This window comes from Aedes aegypti, chromosome 2, assembly GCF_002204515.2.
Source record: "Aedes aegypti strain LVP_AGWG chromosome 2, AaegL5.0 Primary Assembly, whole genome shotgun sequence".
Classification (NCBI taxonomy): Eukaryota; Metazoa; Arthropoda; class Insecta; order Diptera; family Culicidae; genus Aedes; species Aedes aegypti.
Window position 1 is genome coordinate 340,650,308 of NC_035108.1, and position 22,018 is coordinate 340,672,325.

The 22,018-nt window shown below is 37.3% G+C and overlaps 1 protein-coding gene across 4 annotated transcripts in view; it reads right to left on the minus strand.

Moving 5' to 3' along the window:
- Positions 1–22,018, minus strand: part of LOC5571212 — an 80,850-nt gene that overhangs the window by 36,406 nt on the left and 22,426 nt on the right. For all 4 annotated transcript variants that reach the window (XM_021846089.1, XM_021846088.1, XM_021846090.1 and 1 more), the window contains exon 2: positions 499–925. In XM_021846089.1, coding sequence (XP_021701781.1) covers positions 499–784 — 286 coding nt within the window. In that variant the 5' untranslated portion in view covers positions 785–925. The remainder of the gene's footprint in view (positions 1–498; positions 926–22,018) is intronic.

The window sequence follows — 22,018 nt, forward strand, 5'->3', positions numbered from 1 at the left end:
ATAATGAAGCGGGAACTTCGGAAGAGCAAGAAGACAGTCAAAGACGAGAAGAAGAATGTTAAGAAAATGGAAAAAAAAAACTGAGAAACTGGTACCGGATGACACTGTAACGACTTTGATGGAGGGCCTCAAGCGAAAATGCCTTCAATTTTACACTCAAGGCTCCATCGATTATCTTTTCTTTGGATTTTTGGAAGAAAATTTATGTATAAAACTATCCTAGAATTTTGGTTTGATACTAAACATTATAAGAAAATTGGCATGACTGGTAACTTATGATTTTGTCAACCTCTATGATCAGTAACAATTTATTACTTTCATTTTCCTCGATGAACTATTTTCAAATTCAGGATGCTTGGAAGAATTGATAATATATTTTTCGTTAATGATGGTTTCAAACACACCGTGTATGCGTTCATTGAAGTTTCAGATTTCCACAAATTAGATAGAACAAGCAAAAGGTGCCAATTGGAAACAATGACTTGAAGAAACACTTACCTTTAACTACGTCATAGTCTTTCACCCCGGTCAGATGCTCCTCCCAAAGGGCTTTGAACTGCTCTGCTGCGTTCCGATGGGACTCGGGCACGGAATCCAAGCTGATCTCGCTCAAATCCGGTAAGATGTTCTTGCCTACGTAATCCTTATTCAACGCCAATGAAACATCACTTTCTGCTACAGCGGCACAGTAACTGGCGTGTATTACCAGCAGCAACAGAGGAAGTAACTGGCCCGGAGTCATTTTACTTCTGCCGCCCACTCTTGTAATGTACTTTTTTCTCATCTCAATTTATCACACTATTGTTTTCCCTGTGCACTGATGATGTCTCAACTGGATTTGTTAGTTTTTCTTCTCGTCTATATTGGTACCGAAAGTTGCATCATTTCCACTGAGTTATTAGGAGCTTCACTGTCGGATTTATCGCTGTGAGGAAGAGAAGAGAAATTGATGAAACTGGAAAACTTTGCTTTCCGTTCATAAATCACTTGGGCGTTATCCACGGTTTATCGGTCACTTGTGCTGTCTTGCAAAATAGTCAGTACTTTGACTACACAGATAAAAATATTTAAATTTCAATGTAGCGTAGACAGAAGAAGATAGTAAAAGTAAACCAAAACCATCTATTGTTACAGCATAACGTTTAATTTTCAACTAGAGATGCTTGAATATTACATGATCGTGTAAATTGAAGTGCATTCGATTGAAAAATAAGCGATTTGTCGTTGACATTTCAGTTTATTTTGATGCTCCAAATATGTGCATGAAAATAAACTGAAATTTACAACATATTTTTAGCTGTGTAGTTCTGAAACTGAATGAATGATAAAATTCCTGTTAACAGAAATATTGTGTGCAACTTATTACAAAACAATTTAAGTACCGTAATCCGGGATATCATTGATCTGCAGGGTAACATTGATCGGTATGACTCATCTCGTAATAAGTTGGTATCATCATTTATTGATGAAACATATCCAAAGCATAAATGTTGCTTCTCTTTTTAATATTTATGAGATATTAAAAATTAAGATTTTTGCAAAAATTGCGTTAATTTCATGCGTAAATTTGTCAAGTTTGCGAAACAATGATTTCAATAGTTAAGGATGACACTACCGAAGATTCATGTCTCACATAAGTTCTGCAAGCGATATGAGCAAGGAAAATGTGGTTCTCACCAAAAATGGCATCGCCAAAAACGATTCCGCTGTCAATAATTTTATAAGTATGTCCAATTAGGCAACATTAACGAATTACTGTTAAGAATGTAGAATTCTCTTAGGAAATTGCCTACCTTTAGGCGTATTCTCCAGTTCGAGGTGTTTTTAATTTTAAAATTACTCAAAAAGTAAATGAGATGTAAGCGTTTGGACATCATATTCCGCTTCATTTAAAAAAATTTAAAAGAGGGAAAAGCCCTTTTGAGTGATTTTAATTTAAATACTTCTCAAAAGGGCGCAAAACCTCTTCATCTTATCAAAAACGTTATAAAATAAGACTAATTAAAAATAAAGGCCCAACCGGAAATAATCCATAACAGAGCCAAGATCTTGAAAGGAGAACATCATTGGGCTGTGGTGGTCGAGGGACAAACGAGGAGAATATTTTCTTGAACTCTGAAAAGATAATTAAAAAAAAGGCAGTATCAAACAACATAACAAATTTCATTTAAATACTCAAAAATAATGTTCATCATAGCAAGAGATTTACTGCCAATAATATCACGAATGGATGTAGGTACAGAGTGACCCATGGATTCAGAAAAGGTAAATCTACTCTGGACGCCATCCAGTCGGTCGTTCAAACAGCTGAGGTGGCAATCGAGCATAAAAGGAGCGGCATCCGTTACTGCGCGGTTGTCACTCTGGATATGAAGAATGCGTTCAACAGCGCAAGCTGGGAAGCAATAGCACACGCGCTTCACCGCCTCAAGGTACCGGTGCAGTTGTGTAAGCTTCTAGAAAGCTATTTTGATGGTAGGATTCTACTGTATGACACAGAGGAGGGGCAGAAAAGCGTTAGAATTACCGCGGGAGTACCTCAAGGTTCAATCCTGGGCCCGCTGTTATGGAATGCGATGTACGATGACGTACTGAGGCTGCCCCTTCCGACGGGTGTTAAGATTGTTGGCTTCGCCGACGATATCACCCTAGTGGTCTATGGTGAATCGATGGAGGAAGTAGAGTTGACAGCAGCGCACTCTATTTCCCTGGTTGTGGAATGGGTGAAGTCTAGGAAACTAGGACTGGCCCGTCACAAGACTGAGGTGGTGGTGGTCAACAACCGCAAGTCCGAGCAACGGGCGCTTATCTCGGTAGGTGATTGCACCATAGAGTCCAAGCGATCCCTTAGGCATCTTGGGGTAATGATCGATGACAAGCTGAGCTTCGCTAGCCACGTTGAATATGCCTGTAAAAGGGCATCTACGGCTATAGCGGCGCTTTCGAGGATGATGCTAACAGCTCTGCTGTAATTGCCATCAAACGCAAGCTGCTGGCAAGCGTGGCGCTATCCATACTAAGGTATGGAGGACCAATCTGGTCAAAAGCGCTTAGAACGAACAGAAACCTAAAGCGGTTGGAAAGCACGTACAGGATAATGTGCTTAAGAGTAGCAAGTGCATACCGGACGGTATCTAAAGAGGCCGTGTGCATCATAGCCGGGATGACGCCCATCGGGCTCATCATCAAGGAAGATGTTCAATGCTTCAACCAAAGGGGTACCAGAGGAGTCCGCGACACGTGTAAAGAGGAAACGCTCAGAAGCTGGCAGCAGGAATGGGATAACTCCACTAAGGGTAGATGGACCCATCGACTAATACCAAATGTGTCAGATTGGTATGGTAGAAGCCATGGGGAAGTGAACTTCCACCTGACGCAGTTTCTGTCAGGACATGGTTGCTATAGACAGTACCTGCATAGGTTCGGGCACTCAGAATCTCCTGCGTGCCCCAATTGTGCTGGTGTAGAGGAAACAGCGGAGCATGTCGTGTTCGATTGCCCCCGTTTCATTGTTGTGAGAGGTCGCATGCTCACTACATGCGGAGGGGACATGTCCCCCGACAATATTATAGAGAGAATGTGTGCGGATGCCGAGTGCTGGAATGCAGTAACTACGGCTGTCACTCACATTATGTTAGAATTGCAGCGTCTATGGCGCGCCGACCAAGAGTTGGCTGCAGAGGATTAGCCCTGCCGAGGCTGGTCCCTTGTAACATTGTTTAAGTCGGCTAGGAGAAGCAGTTTGCCTAGGCTACTTCTGCTACACGTGTTGTGCTATATGCACTGGTCCCTTCCCGAAGAAATACCGTAAGGTGGTTCCGGGGAGATGAGGGTCTGAGTCCAAGGGTCATGTCGATGCACTGTTCACCACTTGAGCAATTCTAAATGAATTGCTCATGCACAGTGCATAGGCTGGTTTTAGCGGGTCGTCGTTGGTGCGTCATCCCCGCATTCCCTGAGTTATCTTCTCAGGGGATTTGTTTGCAGATTTCCCCCTTGTAAAAAACAAAAAAAAAACAGAGTGACCCAATGTTTGACCATTATCAAGAATTTTCTTTCTAGGTAAAACATAATTCTTGCAATGAAAAATAATGTGATCTATATCTTGACAAGACTCACCACAGTCACATAAATTAGAATCTACAATGTTAATGCGATATAAATGACTATTACAAATATAATGATTAGAAATAAGTCTGGAAAAAAGGCAAATAAAATTTCTACCAACAGATAAATACTTGAACCAGGGATTTTTATGCACAATTGGACAAATAGAATGACACCAACGACCTTTATCACTAGAATCCCAATCAATTTGCCAGAAGTCCATGTGACTCTTTTCAATTTTGCAAAATATTCTGAATAGAAAATATCACGATGGAAAATAAAACCACGAGTTGCACCCATCTTAGCTAAATAATCGGCTTGTTCATTACCATATATTTGACAATGAGCTGGAACCCAGACAAATTTAATAAAGAATCCTCGATTATGTAAATTATACAACAAACTTCTCAACAACAATAATAAATGGTGTGTTTTATAATTGAAGTTAATAGATTTAATAGCATTTATGCAACTCATGCTATCAGTACATACGATAATTTGGAGAGTACTGCTCTATAAGGTTACATGTAAAATATAAAGCGATCAATTCCGCAACAAAAATGGAACAAGGGGATTGCAATTTGAAAAAATGTGTGACATCTACATGATACACACTAAAACCAGCATTATTATTAATTAGCGATCCATCCGTATAAAATATTTGCTTTCTATCAAATCCATTGAATTTACGTTCCAATAATATTTTTGAAAAATGATGATGTGCATAATTTGGAATTTGTTTCAATTCCATGTGTAAAGATAAATCAATCAACGGATGAAAAGAATGGATATTTATGTTACAATCATAGAAAGTATTTGAAACAAATGGAACAATATTTTCTGTAATAGTATGATTAAATAAGTTCAATAATTTACAAGTAGGATTTATTTCATGTATATCTTTCAAAATTCCAATTATTTGATAATTATTACTAAAACATTGAATTAGAAATTTAGAATTTAATTCATCGTAACGGAATTTAAGTGGAACCACGCCAGCTAAAACTTCAACAGATTTTATATGAGTGGAATTCATTAATTTTAAACAAATTCTTAAACAGCGAATTTGGATTTTTTCAAGTTTTGAAAAATAAGTTTGAGTAGCACAACCAAAGTAAAACATCCATATTCCAAAACAGAACGTATTGTAGTTTTGTAAAGAGTAATCATATCAGAAGGATGAGCTTCCCACCAAGTACCTGTAATGGTACGAAGAAAATTAATTCTTTTTGAACAAACTTTTTGAATATATGTAATATGCGAGTTCCAGTTCAATTTGGAGTCATACCAAATGCCAAGATATTTATAATCATATACCTGTTCAATTTCAAACCCATTTAGATATAAATTTACACTAATGGTGGAATGTTTACGTGAAAATATAATAAATTCAGTTTTCGGAACCGAAAAAGTAAAACCATTATTAAAAGCCCATAATCCAATATTATCTAAACAAATTTGCATGAAATGACGAATAATTTATCTATTTTTTCCACTAACGGAAATGGCCTTATCATCAGCAAACTGAATTAAATAACAATTATTAGGAATTATGTCTGAAATATCACTTGAGAATAAGTTATATAAAAATGGACTTAAACAAGATCCTTGAGGAAGGCCAAAATAACTATAACGGGACATTTTTGATGAACCATTATGATAAAAATGCATGATTTTGAATGAAAACAAATTGTAAATGAAATTGGACAAGATCGAAGGAACTTTGTAATTATTCATTTTCTGGACAAGCAAATCAATAAGTATTGAATCATATGCGCCAGAAACATTTAAAAATGTAGAAATAACATCTTGTTTTCTGTTGAAAGAAAGTTGGATTTGAGAAGCTAAAAGAGCTGTGCAATCTCTAGTACCTCGACCTTTTCTGAAACCAAATTGAGAAGAAGAAAAAATATTGTTCTTTTCAGCCCACAATTCAAGACGATTCAAAATCATCCTCTCCATTAATTTACGAAGACAAGATAATAAACTTATTGGTCTACGACTATCAAATAAAGAAGGATCTTTTCCTGGTTTTAGAATGCTTACTACCTTAATTGAACGCCACTCCAATGGACAAATATTTTGAATTAGAAAATAATTGTTTATAGAAAGCAAATAATTTTTTCCTTTAAATGGTAAATTTTTAAGAACAATAAATTCAATATTGTCAATACCTGGAAATGTGTTATTAGTAATAGATAAAGCCAAATTTAATTCTTCTAATGTAAATAGAGAACTCAACTCAGGAAAATAATTGATATGATTATTTTTAAAATTAATAGGACGAGGTACAAAATCAGGACAAATTTTAGATGCAAACTGATCAATCCAATTATCAGAATATTCCAATACAATAGGCGAAGTATTATCTCGATTCCTCAAATTTCTTGCAACAGACCACAATGGTGATAAAGATGTTTCTTTATCTAGATTACTGATAACATTTTTCCAGTAATTCCTTTTTTTCAAATTTAGTAATACGTGTAAATAAAGCCTCTTTCCTACAATATATCAAATAGTTTTCTCTTGTGCAAAATCGACGAAATGTTTTAAAAGCCTTAGACTTATTTTTATAGCATTGGAACAATCATTATCCCACCATAAAGTGGGTCGCCTTTTCCGTTGAGCATGTGGTATTATTTTCCGTTTCTGGGATTTGAGTAAACATTTCATTAAAATTTTAATGAATTGATCATAATTTTCAACTATAGAACTATAAGTTTCTAAATTGATTAATGAAATTGACATTAAATCAGAAAATTTTGTCCAGTCCACATGTTTTGTATAATCCTGTAAATTTTGATTTTCTAAATTTTCGTTATTAGCAGAACTTTTAATTTGAATTAAAATAGGAAGATGGTCACTTCCATTTGAGTCATGGATTGTCTTCCAAGATGATGTAAAAGATAAATTACTCGAACATAAAGATAAATCAATACATGAATTTTGTAGGGGTGGAACAGCAATCCTTGTGAAAGAACCATCGTTTAGGATATTTAAATTAAATTCATCAATTAAATTCAACAATAAAGAACCTCGACCATCTGTTCTATCGCTACCCCAAGAATAATTATGAGCGTTAAAATCACCTAAAATAAAATAGGGAGCTGGAAATCATATTTCGCTTCAGGGGCCATGATTTAAGTAAGTAACGACATTTTCAATACTACCGAACGTTGTTTACATGGATGATCAATATTAGCTAAATGGAAAAATCTCATGAAACATTTTTGTAAATATGCTTAAATCTTTCTAAAACCAAAATACAGTATATAGTCACGAGCTATCGGTGGCAGTACTTGTTTTAAAAATATAAAACTCAGAACATTTGCATTTTTGAATTAAATATTCAGGAAATATCCTAAAAACTGATCAATGTTACCCCGGATTACGGTATAGGGTAATACTTTGTGTCCAGTATATCCCGAATAGAGGCAGGGATTGAATGACCAAAATTATAAAATTCTTGGAAAAACCTGGCAAAATAAGTTGATTGTCGGCAAAGTTAACCATTAGACCAACTAAACAATACAGTAGTGGTTAATCATGATGTTGACATCACTCACGAATTCTGGCTAAAATAAGTAATCATTTTTTCAAATTATTGTTAACTATAAAAGATGTTCTTATCCTTAGTCAAATAAACTTTTGCTATTATCTATACTTATTTTAAAAATTTAAAATACTCAAAATGAAACACATCTTCAAACGAAGTTTGCGTAAGTTGCTTTAATTTTTTTTTAATTCAAATCCAATAACGTTTTACAAGTTTAGAAATTTTAGCGAACCAAACAACTGTTCACTTGCAATATGGCCCTTCGAAAATTTATGGGGAATGGTCCTCCGGAAATCTATAAGTTGTTAGGGCAAGCCAGCTGTAAAAAAAATCAAGCAACGAAAAGAATACGGACCAGGACAATCGGCAAAGACAATAGCACGACGTGAAAGGTTTAGCGAATTTAAGCTCGGTACTGATACTGGTATGATCCTGAGTTCTGTTTGATCTTTCGACCTTGACACTTGCTTTTGCCGGGGCGAGCGACGAGGGCAGGATCAAACATGTCGCGCGTTGGTCTAGTAAGTGAAAAAGTGGCGTGATCGATGAGTTCGGTTGGAGTAACTGAAAAAGTGCCGCGATCGGTTAGTTCTGTTTGATCCTTCGACCTTGACGTTTGCTTTTCCCGGGGCAAGCGACGAGGGCAGGATCAAACATGTCGCGCGTCGGTCTCGTAAGTGAAAAGTGGCGTGATCGGTGAGTTCGGTTGAAGAAAGTGGAAAAGTGCCGCGATCGGTTAGTTCTGTTTGATCTTTCGACCTTGACACTTGCTTTTCCCGGGGCAAGCGACGAGGGCAGGATCAAACATGTCGCGCGTCGGTCTCGTAAGTGAAAAAGTGGCGTGATCGATGAGTTCGGTTGGAGTAACTGAAAAAGTGCCGCGATCGGTTAGTTCTGTTTGATCTTTCGACCTTGACGCTTGCTCCTGGGCAGTGCGTCAAGAAAGCCCGAACAGTTTTTTTTTATTCTTTTTGGGTCGCGCGCTAATTTTTTTTTTTTTTTTCCTGAGTGCTTTTTTATAGCCGAGCAAACGAGTGAAGCCGAAAGTGGATTGTGGCTGCTCAGTCAAGGATAACGGATCAATTGGTGAGCTCGTTTCATGCTACTATTTCTAATCTATAAAATATGTATGACTTCACATTCAATCGTTACAATGGTGGGATGTAAATATGATTTTTCAACAAACTATGGATGGTTCGTCACTGTGAGTGTCGACACAAACTCTGATTCATGATTTATTTATGTTTAACATTTTTTTTTTTCAGAACACCTCTTATATACCTTTATTTTTGTAATTAAAAAAACTTTGAATGGTTCAACACTACAAGTGTAGACTTGCGAAAGGTTCACTTTATTCAACAAACTTTTGATGGTTCGCCACTGTAAGTGTCAGCATAAGAATAAGAGTGTTCTATGATGTCCCAACCAATCGAGTTTTTTGTTTCTTTTCAAATGAGTAAAATATAATAACCCATGCTTTCGTCCTGACAGCTGTAGGAATGTTACATTTAGGTATTTGTTCAACAAACTTTGAATGGTTCGTCACCTCAAGTGTCGGCATAATTTTCCTCTACATAGAAATTGTTCATTTCAAATGAAAATATTATATTAACGTATAAGCATGTATATATCTCACAAATCATTGTTTATCATGGTCTAATCGCTTATCAAAGTGAATCCTATGACCCAACAATCCTTCCCATTAACAAACATCCCTCCCAGTAACCTTTGTGGAGATGCAGAGGCAAACACGGTCTCCAAAAAGCAAAGGTTACACACTAACATCCCTTCCCCCAATCCCACCTGACTGCAAGGACGTGGCCGGCGCCGTTATTGACCCTGTATAAATAGAGGCACTGAATTATGCACACTGAAGAAGATTATGGCCAATCCCAGCCGAACTTCTAGTTGATTCTTTGTGCATTTTCACTGACTTCGGTCAATCACGGAATAGCAACCATTGATATGTGTAGTCAGTCTAAGCTAAGCTAAGCTAAGGTACTGATACTGGTATGATCCAGTCTAGTAACAGTTTTCGAATAGATACTGTTTTGCTGTTTAAGAGAGGAATATGTAAACTTAATTGTCGTATGATGAAGCTTTATTTACAAATAATCAATACTGCATACATTTCCGGCAACGTCACCAGAATGAAGGTTAATCCAGTGTTCAAAACTTGATGGCATACTTTTTTCATGATCACTACCGGTTACCCAACGATGAAATTAATTCTAATGCCATAATGTTTCCATTGCGTAAAACTCAAATTTTAACCCACTTCTGTGCGGCGTAAATGAGCTGCAATCGATGACTCAGCTGTCCAGACCAACTCCATCTACCACCACACTGGTTCTTGTTTACCGCACTTCGAAGAAAGACTGAGAACATGATTCGGTCAAAACAAAAACAACCTCAACCGACGGATCTAATTTATGGACCGAAACCATAGAACCGTAACAGGATTGCAATCGTGGATACCCAAAGAACCCCAATCTGCTGCGCTGCTGCTGGCTTCGGTGGTGATTGATTTCAGTTCAATTCCGTGGATTTGTCTGCCCCTCCAAGCACGTATGGCAGCCTCTGTATCGATTCATTGCCGCCATATAATTATGCTAATCACTGCTCGAAAGTGATGTAATTTGGGCCACGCTTCGGAGGGAGCTATAACGCAATCAAAGTTCGATAGCTTTGGCTGCTCCCAACCAAAGGGTCGATGATTACAAAGTTGGAGCCGTAGTGTCAGGTGAAATTGACCACTTCTTTTAAATTATACCAACATAGTTTTTTTTTCTCAAAACTTTATATACCAATGACAACAATTTTTGAGTCAATTTTCGCAAGTCAGTTTGGAGAAAATTAACTTGCTTGACCATCGAAAAGGCAACTAGGCAGTTATGCAAGTATTTTTATCGAGCTGTGTTTCAACAAAAACACCTAGTTTTAAAAACTTTGCAAAGTTGCAACCATGGTTTCAAATGAAGAAAAAAAGTTGAGATTTTATACGCCTATGAATGATGAATGCAAATCCCCCGCATGGGGCAGTTGATCATTACGATAAACAAAACAAATTGGATCTCGTTTTAGTTTGGATCCAGGTTTCAAGTAAGCTTCAATAATAACTGCTATATGTAAGTTATTAGCCGTTAGAAAATTAAACAGTTCGTCCTCTTTACCATTCAAAGAACAATTTCAGTTTAAAATATTTAATACATTGTTTAGATTAATTAATTTATTTTGTTAGTAAATTTTAAACCAACTTGGACTGCTTCAGCCATAGTGGTGGTTTGAATATTGCATCAATGATTTGATTCAATTGTCCAGTTAAAAAATCAAAATCGGAGGCAAATATTCCACTAGAATTAAGTGCATTTTCTAATGCTATGAGCACTATATGTTGTATGCTGATCTCCCGTTAGATATTTAAATTAACACTAGTACTGTCAGGTAAAAGAAAAAAAATGCAAATGTTGAAATCATAACGCTATTAGTGATCAAGGCCACAAAACCCCATTGCATTATCAAATAACGTTATTCAAATAATGCGGATGGTTATACCACACATCCGACTTGACGAAATTATCGTCCATCACTTGCCTGTATAACAAACTAACATCTTCCGGTCAGTGTGTCGCGTTATCGCGCTCCCGCCTTCCTTTTCAGGCCATTTTCACCTGCACCTTAGAGTGTGTCTGGATCGACTCCAGCATCTAGAGAAATATAAACTATAAATATGCTCGTCGCTGTCGCGAACGTCCGAGCGTCAGCATTGTCGATCGTTCAATTGAATAATAACTCGGCGTTCGTCTAAAGTAGAATGTACTTTTCTGCAAAGATCACATTCTCCATTTCACCCACCGGAGGCAGCACCAACGTCTACACAGTCAATAGCTACGCCGACAAGGCTAGCACTCAGAAGAAGTTAGCCCGCGCATCAGCACAATCAATCGCAGTGATGCACAGTGGGGTTTTTTTTTTGACAAAGCGGCAATAAATTTGATAGTAATTAAATGCCAGTTTTTTAACTAAGTTCATTTTTTGAATATTTTTTTTAGGAACAATGAGTTTATTTCCCCATATTAATATGAATCAAGTCGCCACCGGATTGGAAGTTTAACCTCCTAAGAATTGTCATCCACATAAGAAGTTGTGGGGAGTAGAGAACGGATTTGAAACTTATTACACCAAAACAATAATACAATCAGGATTTTGATTCTGTCATATGCTATTGCAACATGTGTACTAGGGCGATTCAAAATTTAAAAATGTATGAAAATCAAATCTTCCACATGCTTCTTACCATAAAAATAGTGTTCTGTGAAATTTTCAGCTTTCTAGGTGGTGATTTAAAAGTGGCTCAAAGACAATGTAGGTTTAAATGGAAATTACTATAGAGAATTTTTAAGAAATGTTCCAAACATGCTTGTACTGTAATGTAAGTAGAAACTTATCATCCCATATTGAAAACTCACTCTTCAAACCCTTGTGAAGGATGTTGCTAAAAAAACAAATCCCTTTCGAGCTAATTTTGTTTGGAATTTTTGTACATGTTTGCAGGGCTATAATTCCATATTCCTTGTAGTATTCTTGACAAAGATCAGGTAATCTTCGTAGAATATTCCTGGCAATAATGTGCAGGGTGTCCGCAAATTATCCGTACAAACTTTGAAGACATGGCTCTATACAATCAAGCATAATAAATTCAATATTCTTGCATGGTTTTAAACATTGGTTTATTTTATTCTTAAGAAGTAAGTTTGACATATTTCCGATTTCAAATAATTACAAAACCAACCCAAATGTATTGAGGTGTCTTAAAGGGAGCTGTTTTCCGAGCTTTATGACGGAAGAGAAATGTCCATAGAACTCACTGGATTTGAACCGTTTAATTTTCTATTTCCAGTCTAACTTGAAGCCACTAAGTTGTAGATTACTTCAAATAATAATAGGACATTTAGAATCATGTCTTTTAGATTTTAGGGATAACTCTGCTCCAGTATGACTAGCGGCCCTCAGGGAAAACGTTTTCGAAAAATTTAAATCTGCCTATCTCAGTAACAAGCAATCATTTCTATTTTTTTTTAAGTTGTATTTAGTGTTACTTTATAATATAAATGTATTAGAAAAGGTACATGGACATTGATTTTTCATTGTTTTCAATGCGAGATCATCTTTCCAATATTTAGCTGTTCGCATAATTTGCGGACACCCTGTAGACAGAATTGGGTCCTAAAATTTTTAATGAAATCTTGTTTTTATTTAATTACACGAAGAAGCATGTTACTGTAACTACTTTAGCAATTTTTCCCGCTCAAATAATGGCTATATCATGTTTAAACTTTAATTTAAAAATTTGGTCCATAAATGGACCTTGACACTTTTGATCATGTTTGACGTTCGCTTAGTCGACAAAAACACCACAGGGGTTTTAGTTCGACCACTGGGGTTGTTCCTATCTGACATTTTGTAAGGGACACGGAAAACAAAATACACCCAAAATTTGAGTTTAAGCCAAGGGGTGTGACAAAATCTAAAAAAAATTTTTTTTTGGGCTTAAACCAACGGAAAACATTAGAAAATTGAGTAAACATGTGTTTTTGGCCTAAACTTAAGCGTTTGGCACTAAAATTGGGACAGGGCTTTAGGACCCTATTTAAGACCTTCAGGTATCGCACCAGAATGACGTACTTCTTCTAAACTACTTATACAGCAATTCCATGAAAACCCGATCTAGTGGGTCACCGAATTCCGTGAAAATTTGCTATTGTGTTCCTTATCCAAAATAAGGATGCACGTGTTTTTGGATTTTTTGATTAAGGTGACCATTTCCGAAATAGGGTGACCATAAAAATCGCGATTTTGCTTAATTTTTATTTTTAAAAAAATTATAACTTTTGAACCGTTCGAGCAATTTTCAATCTTTTTGGACGAAATGAGGCCTTCAAAACACGAAAAAACGTAAATTATTGATTAATTTTCACGTAATTTTTTTTTTTTGTAATGTTTCATATTTTTCCTGAAAAGTTAAAATCTTTAGCTTTCATTTCGTCCAAAAAGATTGAAAATTGGTCGAACGGTTCAAAAGTTATAATTTTTTTAAAAGTAAAAATTAAGCAAAATCGCGATTTTTCTGGTTACCCTATTCTGGAAATGGTCACCCTAATCAAAAAAAATCCAAAAACACGCGTATCCTTATTTTGGATAAGGAACAAAATAGCATATTTTCACGGAATTCGGTGACCCACTAGATCGTTTTTTCATGGAATGGCTGTATAGAAATATATCAAGACTAAGGTCAGACATCTTTAACAGACGGGAGAACCAAGATTATGACATAATGTGTTCTCATTATATGTTTTTTTTTTGCCACCAAAAAGGTAACAAATGTTGTTATAAATCGGTTACAAAAAGTATAACAAGCTAAGAACAAAACCATCCAGAAAACAAAGGTATATCAACTGTTATTTTTGTTTGCTGCTGATAGAAATGTGTTACAATCTTGTTTTGTGATCCTGGTCGGGATATAATAATAAATATGCATTGGCGTAAGAACAGGAGGCTCCAGGAGGGCATGCCTACATTCCCAGAATCCCCCCGTCCAATTTTTTCATGATTTTGAATACAAAATTAAAAAAAAATACAATTTGTTCCAAATTAAAATAGTCATGCAGAACAATCTCATGTGTTGAAATAAGAGTTTCAAAATTATGCTAGTAAACTGATTTCCGCTGTCGCAATTGGCCACCTTCTAAGCAGCTCGTCAATACTGTTTAAGGTTAGCGAGGACTTTCCACCTTTTTGAAGTCCAAGATTAAAGATAAAACGCTACAGTTGATGGGTTGGCTACTTTCACTCATTTATGGCTTTTGAACTATGCAGGTAAAATTCAAAGATATATTTTTCAATAAAAACAATATTTTGCTTTCATAATACAGCGTTTTAGTGAAGCACTTGTAAACATTTCTCCAAGAATTTGGTGAAAATTTTTTAAAACTTCATTCAATTATTTCTCCAAGAAGTCAACAATGCCTTATACTTGTTTAATTAATTATGATTCGTGGTTTACCAGAGGGATGACGTCCTATTTTTAAACTATGGGATTTGACAGGTTGAGCTGTGCCTCCTTATGTGGAGCATAATTTAAACTCCAGTATTTCCCTACGAGAGAAAACAGTACAAAACGCATGGGGTGCAATGAAATCTTCTAAAGCTGTTAGATAGTTATGAGCTACAGCAAACTAAATGTTTCTCGGGATAATCAAACTATAAAAACTAAAAAGGGCACTGCAAAACGCATGAGCGCAAAGAGAGCCTATAGCTCATTACCACAGCGGGTTAAGAATAACAGAATGTCCTGAAGATTCAGGCTTCTGAATTCAGTTTCACTTAATAAGTGTTTACCAAGTAATTGGAATCGCATTTGCGCAAAAACTGGACAATTACATATCAGGTGATACGAAGTTCCATAATCGGAGTCACAACTATCACACACAAATGAGTCAGCACGCTGAATATTTGCCATGTGATAGTTGAGTCGGCAGTGGCCTGTCAACGCTCTGACCAAGAGACTGCAATTCTGCTTTGACAGATTTGTTAAATACTTTGCCACCCTTGGAGATGGCTCAGTAATGTACAATTTTGTTTGACGACATGACTCCAAACTATTCCAATATTGCTTGTGCTGAGTTGCCGCCCAAGAGTTTATCTGAAGCTTCACCCAGCACTTCGAAATTGGAATAGCCGGCTCAGGGCCAATGAAGTCATGCGATGCTCCATCGCGAGCTAGCTCATCAGCCAATTCATTTCCAGCGATGGAAGAATGGCCTGGTACCCATACAAGGTTTACAGAGTTGACTGAATTCAGTTCCTCAATTTGAGTTCGACATGCGATAACAAGCTTCGACCTTGAGTTGGCCGAAGCGAGAGCTTTTATAGCAGCCTGACTATCTGAACAGAAGTATATGACTTTACCCATTACGCGCTGTTGAAGTGCTGATTGCACTCCACACATAAGAGCAAATATTTCCGCCTGAAAAACGGTGCAGTTTCTACCAAGTGAGTAAAACTGATTCAGCCTTAGCTCACGAGAATATACTCCTGCACCAGCTCTACCTTCAAGAAGGGAGCCATCAGTGTAACATACTATATTGTTTGATATACTTCTTTCCAAATAGCCAGACGTCCACTCTTCCCGTGAAGGGAATTGTGTGGTGAATGTCCTGTAAGGAAAGTTACAAGCAATTGTGAGATCACTTGGAGCAAGGACAATTTTGTCCCAATTCACCAAAAGTGGAAACAACGAAGTGTGTGTAGATCTACGATTCACTGGATTTTTCTCCAGTAGAACCAGTACCCATAAACGGTAAGAGCAAGAAAGTGCTTCTTGTTTAAGATATATGTGTAGTGGCGCAACGTCAAAAAGGGCCTCGAGCGCTGCTGTGGGAGTTGTAGAGAACGCACCAGACATCGCCATCAAGCACATCCTTTGGAGATGGCCCAATTTTGATTGGATTGTTCTCACTTCGCCCTTTTGCCACCACACAAGACATCCATATGCCAATATTGGTCGAACAACTGTTGTGTAAATCCATTTGGTATATTTGGGTTTGAGGCCCCAAGTTTTACCAAAGGTTCGCCGGCATTGACCGAAGGCCATGCAAGTTTTTTTGACTCTGAAATCAATGTGAGCTGTCCATAAAAGTTTGGAATCTAGAATAACTCCGACATACTTTACTTGATCAGTCACATTAATTTCAGTGCCAAAAAGACGTAAAGGTCGAATTCCATCGCGGTTTCGTCTTTCCGTAAAAAGAACAATAGATGTTTTATTCGGGTTAACCGAAAGGCCATATTGGCGACACCAACTCTCGACTACCTGAAGAGCACTTTGCATCAGGTCGAATAGGGTGCTTATGCACATACCAACTATCAGAGCTAGATAGTCGTCGGCAAATCCATAAGTTGGAAAACCGCAATTATTGAGTTGCCTCAATAGCGTATCTGCTACGAGATTCCACAAAAGTGGTGACAAGACTCCCCCTTGGGGGCATCCGCAAACACTCAATTTTCGAATCGCTGCTTGACGCAATGTCGAGAAGAGATGTCGGTTTTTGAGCATTTGATGAATCCAATTGGTAATCATTGTAGGTAGCCCATGGTTTCGTGCGGCTTCCAATATGGCATCGAAAGACACGTTATCAAAGGCACGCTCAATATCCAAGAAAACACCCAAGCAGGATTGCTTCTGAGCGAATGCTTTCTCGATATCGTATACAACTTTGTGTAAAAGAGTCACTGTGGACTTTCCAGATTGGTAAGCATGTTGATTCACATGAAGAGGCATGTTTGCCAAATAAACATCACGGATGTGATGATCGATAATGCGTTCCAGACATTTCAGAAGAAAAGAGGTCAGACTGATTGGTCTAAAACTCTTCGCTTCCTCATACGACGCACGTCCTCCTTTTGGGATAAACTTTACAGTAATATCACGCCAGGATTTGGGAATGTACCCGGTAGCAAAACTGCTTACAAGTAGCTTTTTCAAAACATGTTTGATAAACTCAAATCCCTTTTGGAGCAGAACAGGATAAATCCCATCCGCTCCTGGAGATTTGGAAGGAGCAAAACTATTGAGTGCCCATTGAATCGATTCAGTAGTTACGACACTGCGAGCCGAGGCCAGAGACTCGTAACTACATGAAAAGACATTTGGTTCATCCGTAGATGCTATGTCCACACATCCGGGGAAGTGTGTATTGAATAAACATTCTAAAACTTCTTCATCGGAAGAAGTAAAGTCACCACTAGGTAAGCGAATTTCGTTCACTTGGAAATCCTTAGACTTTGCAAGGATTTTGTTCAGCCGACTTACTTCACTCAAACTGGAAACATTTGTACAAAGGTTTTTCCAGCCGGATCGTTCAGCAGAACGAAGAGCCTTCTTGTAAGCCTTGCGAGCCGACTTGAACGACTCTGATCCAGCTGAACGGCGTCTGTTCCAACTCCTTCTACATTGTTTCCTGAGTCTAGTCAGATCGGAATTCCACCATGGGGTCCCTCTTGTAGTCTTTACAGACCGCAGAGGACATGCTTCTTCAAAAGCTTCCATAATGTAGGATGTTGTAGTATCAACGGCATCATCCAGATCACTTGGATTTTCAATGGACGGAGAATATCCATGAAATTTGGTCACAACCAATTCAATATAGAGTTCCCAGTTTGTTGATCGGGGATTCCTAAAACGCAAAGTCTGCGCAGTTACATTTGATGTAGCGATGATCAGATAATGATTCCTCATCTGATACATGCCAATGCGTCAACTCGTGACTGATTCTATTCGAGCAGAGCGTTATGTCTAACACTTCTTCTCTATTAGAAACCATGAAGGTTGGGCGATTGCCTATGTTAAGTAATCCAAGGTCTGTACTACTTAAGTATTCCATCAGACTGGAGCCTCTCAAATTGATATCCGAGCTGCCCCAGACGATGTGATGAGCATTGGCATCACTGCCCACAATCAGCGGAAGGCCTTTTGTTACGCAGTGTACGACAACTCGTTTGAAGTCATCCGTTGGGGATGGTTCATCATGTGGTAAATATACCGAACAATAGACGTATTTCCTGTTGAGGTCACCAACAGAAACATCGATTGTGACAGCACATACATCTCTGGTAGTTACTCAGAAATAAGTGTAGCAACGATTGCTTTATTAACAAGCACGCATGCGCGGGGCATGGCGCGCGAGTTTGCCATTTCAAGTTTGCTGAAAGTAGCAAAAACTGGGTCCACAAGGTTACCTAAATAGAAGTTCCCTCTACGAAAGTAGGGTTCTTGAACTAGCGCCACTTGGGCTGCACCATTTTGCATGAGTCTGCAAAGATTGATCGTTGCTGTTCTTTTATGCTGAAGATTGATCTGAGCTAACCTAACCGTAGCCACTACCCAAACTAGGCAGGATTAAGCTTTTTGCAATCTCAGCACGAAAAAGACCAGCAACGAAAAAACCAGATCGGTATCTATTTAAAGTCGCCAAAGGCGAAAGAGCACAGAATACACTGTGTAAAACGCATAATGCGAATCCATATAGGTGATAATTTAAATTAAATGTCAACATATTCATAATCCCACCCTTATTAAGCCTCAGGATAGAGACTGAAGAAGGGCAGCCGATTATCTCGGAGAAACACAAGGTCACCTGCACCATTGCTCCGGGTAGCACAGGAAGGACTCAATACTGTGGAGGGCGCCCTGGTACCCCGCAGGCTCCGTTTGCGGTTAGGTTTTATTTAGACCCCCCTAACCATTCATTCCTAGGCACGGTACGCATCACACCATAAATTAGGGGTCACCTGTGAGGTGGACTTTTACCACCGGAACAGGCAGTCCGTAGTGTTAATTCTTAGCCAGTTAAAACAACCGCTACCGACACTACGCGGCTATCTAGGCTGCTCGGGAAAAGGAGGTTTGAGAACGTCACGACCCAATGGAAGCCCGCACTATAGAAATCTCAGCCTGCACGTCGTTGACGGGTATTTCAATACCTAATAATAATGCGCTCTCGGGCTAGCCATTGCATTTAAATAGAAAGCGTTGTGTTTGAATGGGCATCTAATTCTTTTGAAAGAGGTGCACTTTACGAAAGAGGACCACGTGATTATTGAGCTGAAATCGAATTCAGATTACCTTCTGCGTCCATGAATCCTCTCGTGGCGTAGGGGTAACACGCCCTATCTAATGAACAGGGAGTCGTGAGTTCGATTCTCACCGAGAAGACGTGTAACTTCTTCGCAAACTTCACATCAATTTGTCCATTTAATCCAATTGCAAAGTACCGTAATCCGGGGTATCATTGATCAGCGGGGTAACATTGATCGGAATAACTCATCTCGTAAAAAGTTCGTATCATTGTTTATTGATGGAACATTTCCAAGTCACGAATGGTGCTTCTCTTTCTTATGCTCATAAGTTTATGTAAGTGAGAATTTTTGCGAAAATTGCGTGTACATTATGCGTGAATGTGTCAACTTTTCGAAACAATGATTTCAATGGGTAAGGATGACACTACCGAAGATTCATGTCTCACATAAGTTCTGCAAACGATAAGAGCAAGGAATATACGGTTCTTACTAAAAATGGTATCGCCGAAAACGATTCCGTTGTCAAAACTTTCATAAGTAAGCTTAATTAGGCAACATTAACGAATTACTGTAAAGAATATAGAAATCCCTAAGGAAATTGCCTACCTTTAGGCGTATTCCGTGGTTCGTAGTGTTTTTAATTTTAAAATAACTCAAAATGTAAATGACTTGTAAGCGTTTGGCCTTCATATTCGGCTTCGGGGGCCATGATTCAAGTAAGTAACGATATTTTCAATATTATCGAACGTTGTTTACATAGGTGATCAATGTTACCCCATATCAGCTAAATCAAAAAATCACTTAAAACATGCTTAAATCTTTCAAAAAACAAAGTACAGTATACAGTCACGAGCTATGGGTGGCAGTACTTGTTTTAAAAATATAAAATATGCAACATATGCATTTTCAAATGAAATATTTAAGAAACATTCAAAAAAATGATCAATGTTACCCCGGATTACGGTATATGTAACGTTTAGTTTTTCGGTAGTTGTTAATGGTTTATACCTAATTTTCTCATCATTTTGTTCCGGAACTCCACCATAAATCGCCCCTCATTCCCCAAACAAAATCAACATTTTCTACAGAAGTCTATTGAATTTTCTATATTAACAATGGAAAAAATGTCAAAGAACTTGTCCAAAAAGTCATTAGGGGAACCCACCACATACTATATCAGAAATGCTGTCAGATAATATTGAAGGGATTTCGGTAGGTACCCATCAAAGAATTCTGAACAAAATTCTCTCTGTTTTGTTGAAATAAGAGATTAATTATTATTTAATCGCGCGTGAGGTGATCGCTATCGTCGCAGAGTCACTGCAATCACAGCAATAACAATTCGAATGATGACAGATTCGATGACGTTTCTTATAACAAATTTCATTCTATTGTCGAGAGTGTTACGCACTAGAACTGGCATGTAATACTGTAAACCAAGAAGGAGAAGCAGTACAAATCTCAATATAAAATTAAACTGGCGTGTATTTGTAGGAGTGATACCAGGGTCACTAGAATATATAAGTTGAATAATTAGAGATTGATACTTTTTGCATCGCTAATCGAAAAACACGAATTGTAAAGTCTTGACGATGGAAACCAAAAAACTTTAATTTCGAAAAACTGTAGAAAACGTATATAAATTCTAATACGTATTACTTCGAATAATTTTCACAAATTCTGGTGCAAATTCCTTCATGAATTTAATCAAATGTACACCAGAAATTTAGAAAGGAAACCTTCAAAAATGGATCATCAAGTGCCCCATGAAATTTAAATTATTTTTTTAGTATGGAAATCCACTCGTTGTGGTACCGGAATGGTTTTGTCCAATACATTCCATTTAAGAATCTCAATCAGAAAATGTCCAAAATTCAAAATTAATCTGGACAGGAACTGTTCATGCATAGTTAAAATTGTTAAATTTTATCGAGGGCAAAATTATTGGAAGTTTTTGTTGAAAATAAGAATTATTTATTGAATTTAAGTAAACTTTCAAACAAGTTACCATTACATCAACTTATTTCGAATTATTTTAAATATTTCTCTCAAATCCTCTGCAGAAGTTTATAAGAAAAACTGCCGATTAAATATTTCAGATTAGAAAATTGAATATTGCCAAATTTTGCTGGAATTCCTGAATGAATTTACGAATATATTTATGATAACATTTCAAAAGACTTTTCTTGAAATAATTTTGGAAAAAATATTTCAACATTTTAGAGGCAGAATAGCGTTAAGTTATTCTTGGTGGAAGTAGCATTGTTTTTTGTCACCATTCTGAGGTATAATTCTGGTGCAATCCCAGAGTTTCTGAAATAACTCCGGCTAAACCAGTTCAATAAAGAAATTCTATCGGACATTTCGTTCAATTTCGTTGAGTACCGCAATCCGGGGATCATTGATCATTTTTTTTTTAGGTATTTATTGATATTTTCAATTGAAAATGCATATGTTGCAAGTTTTCCATTTTTAAAACAAGTACTGGTACCCATCGCTTGTAACTATATACCATATTTAGTTTACTGGAAGTTTAAAGCATGTTTTAAAAATATTCTATGTTATTTTTTTATCTAGCTGATATGGGGTAACATTGATCATCCATGCAAAGAATGATCGGTGATATAGAAAATGTCATTAGATACTAAAATCATAGCACCTGAAGCCGAATATGAAGGCCAAACTATTACAAGTAATTTGTTTTGGAGTTATTTGAAA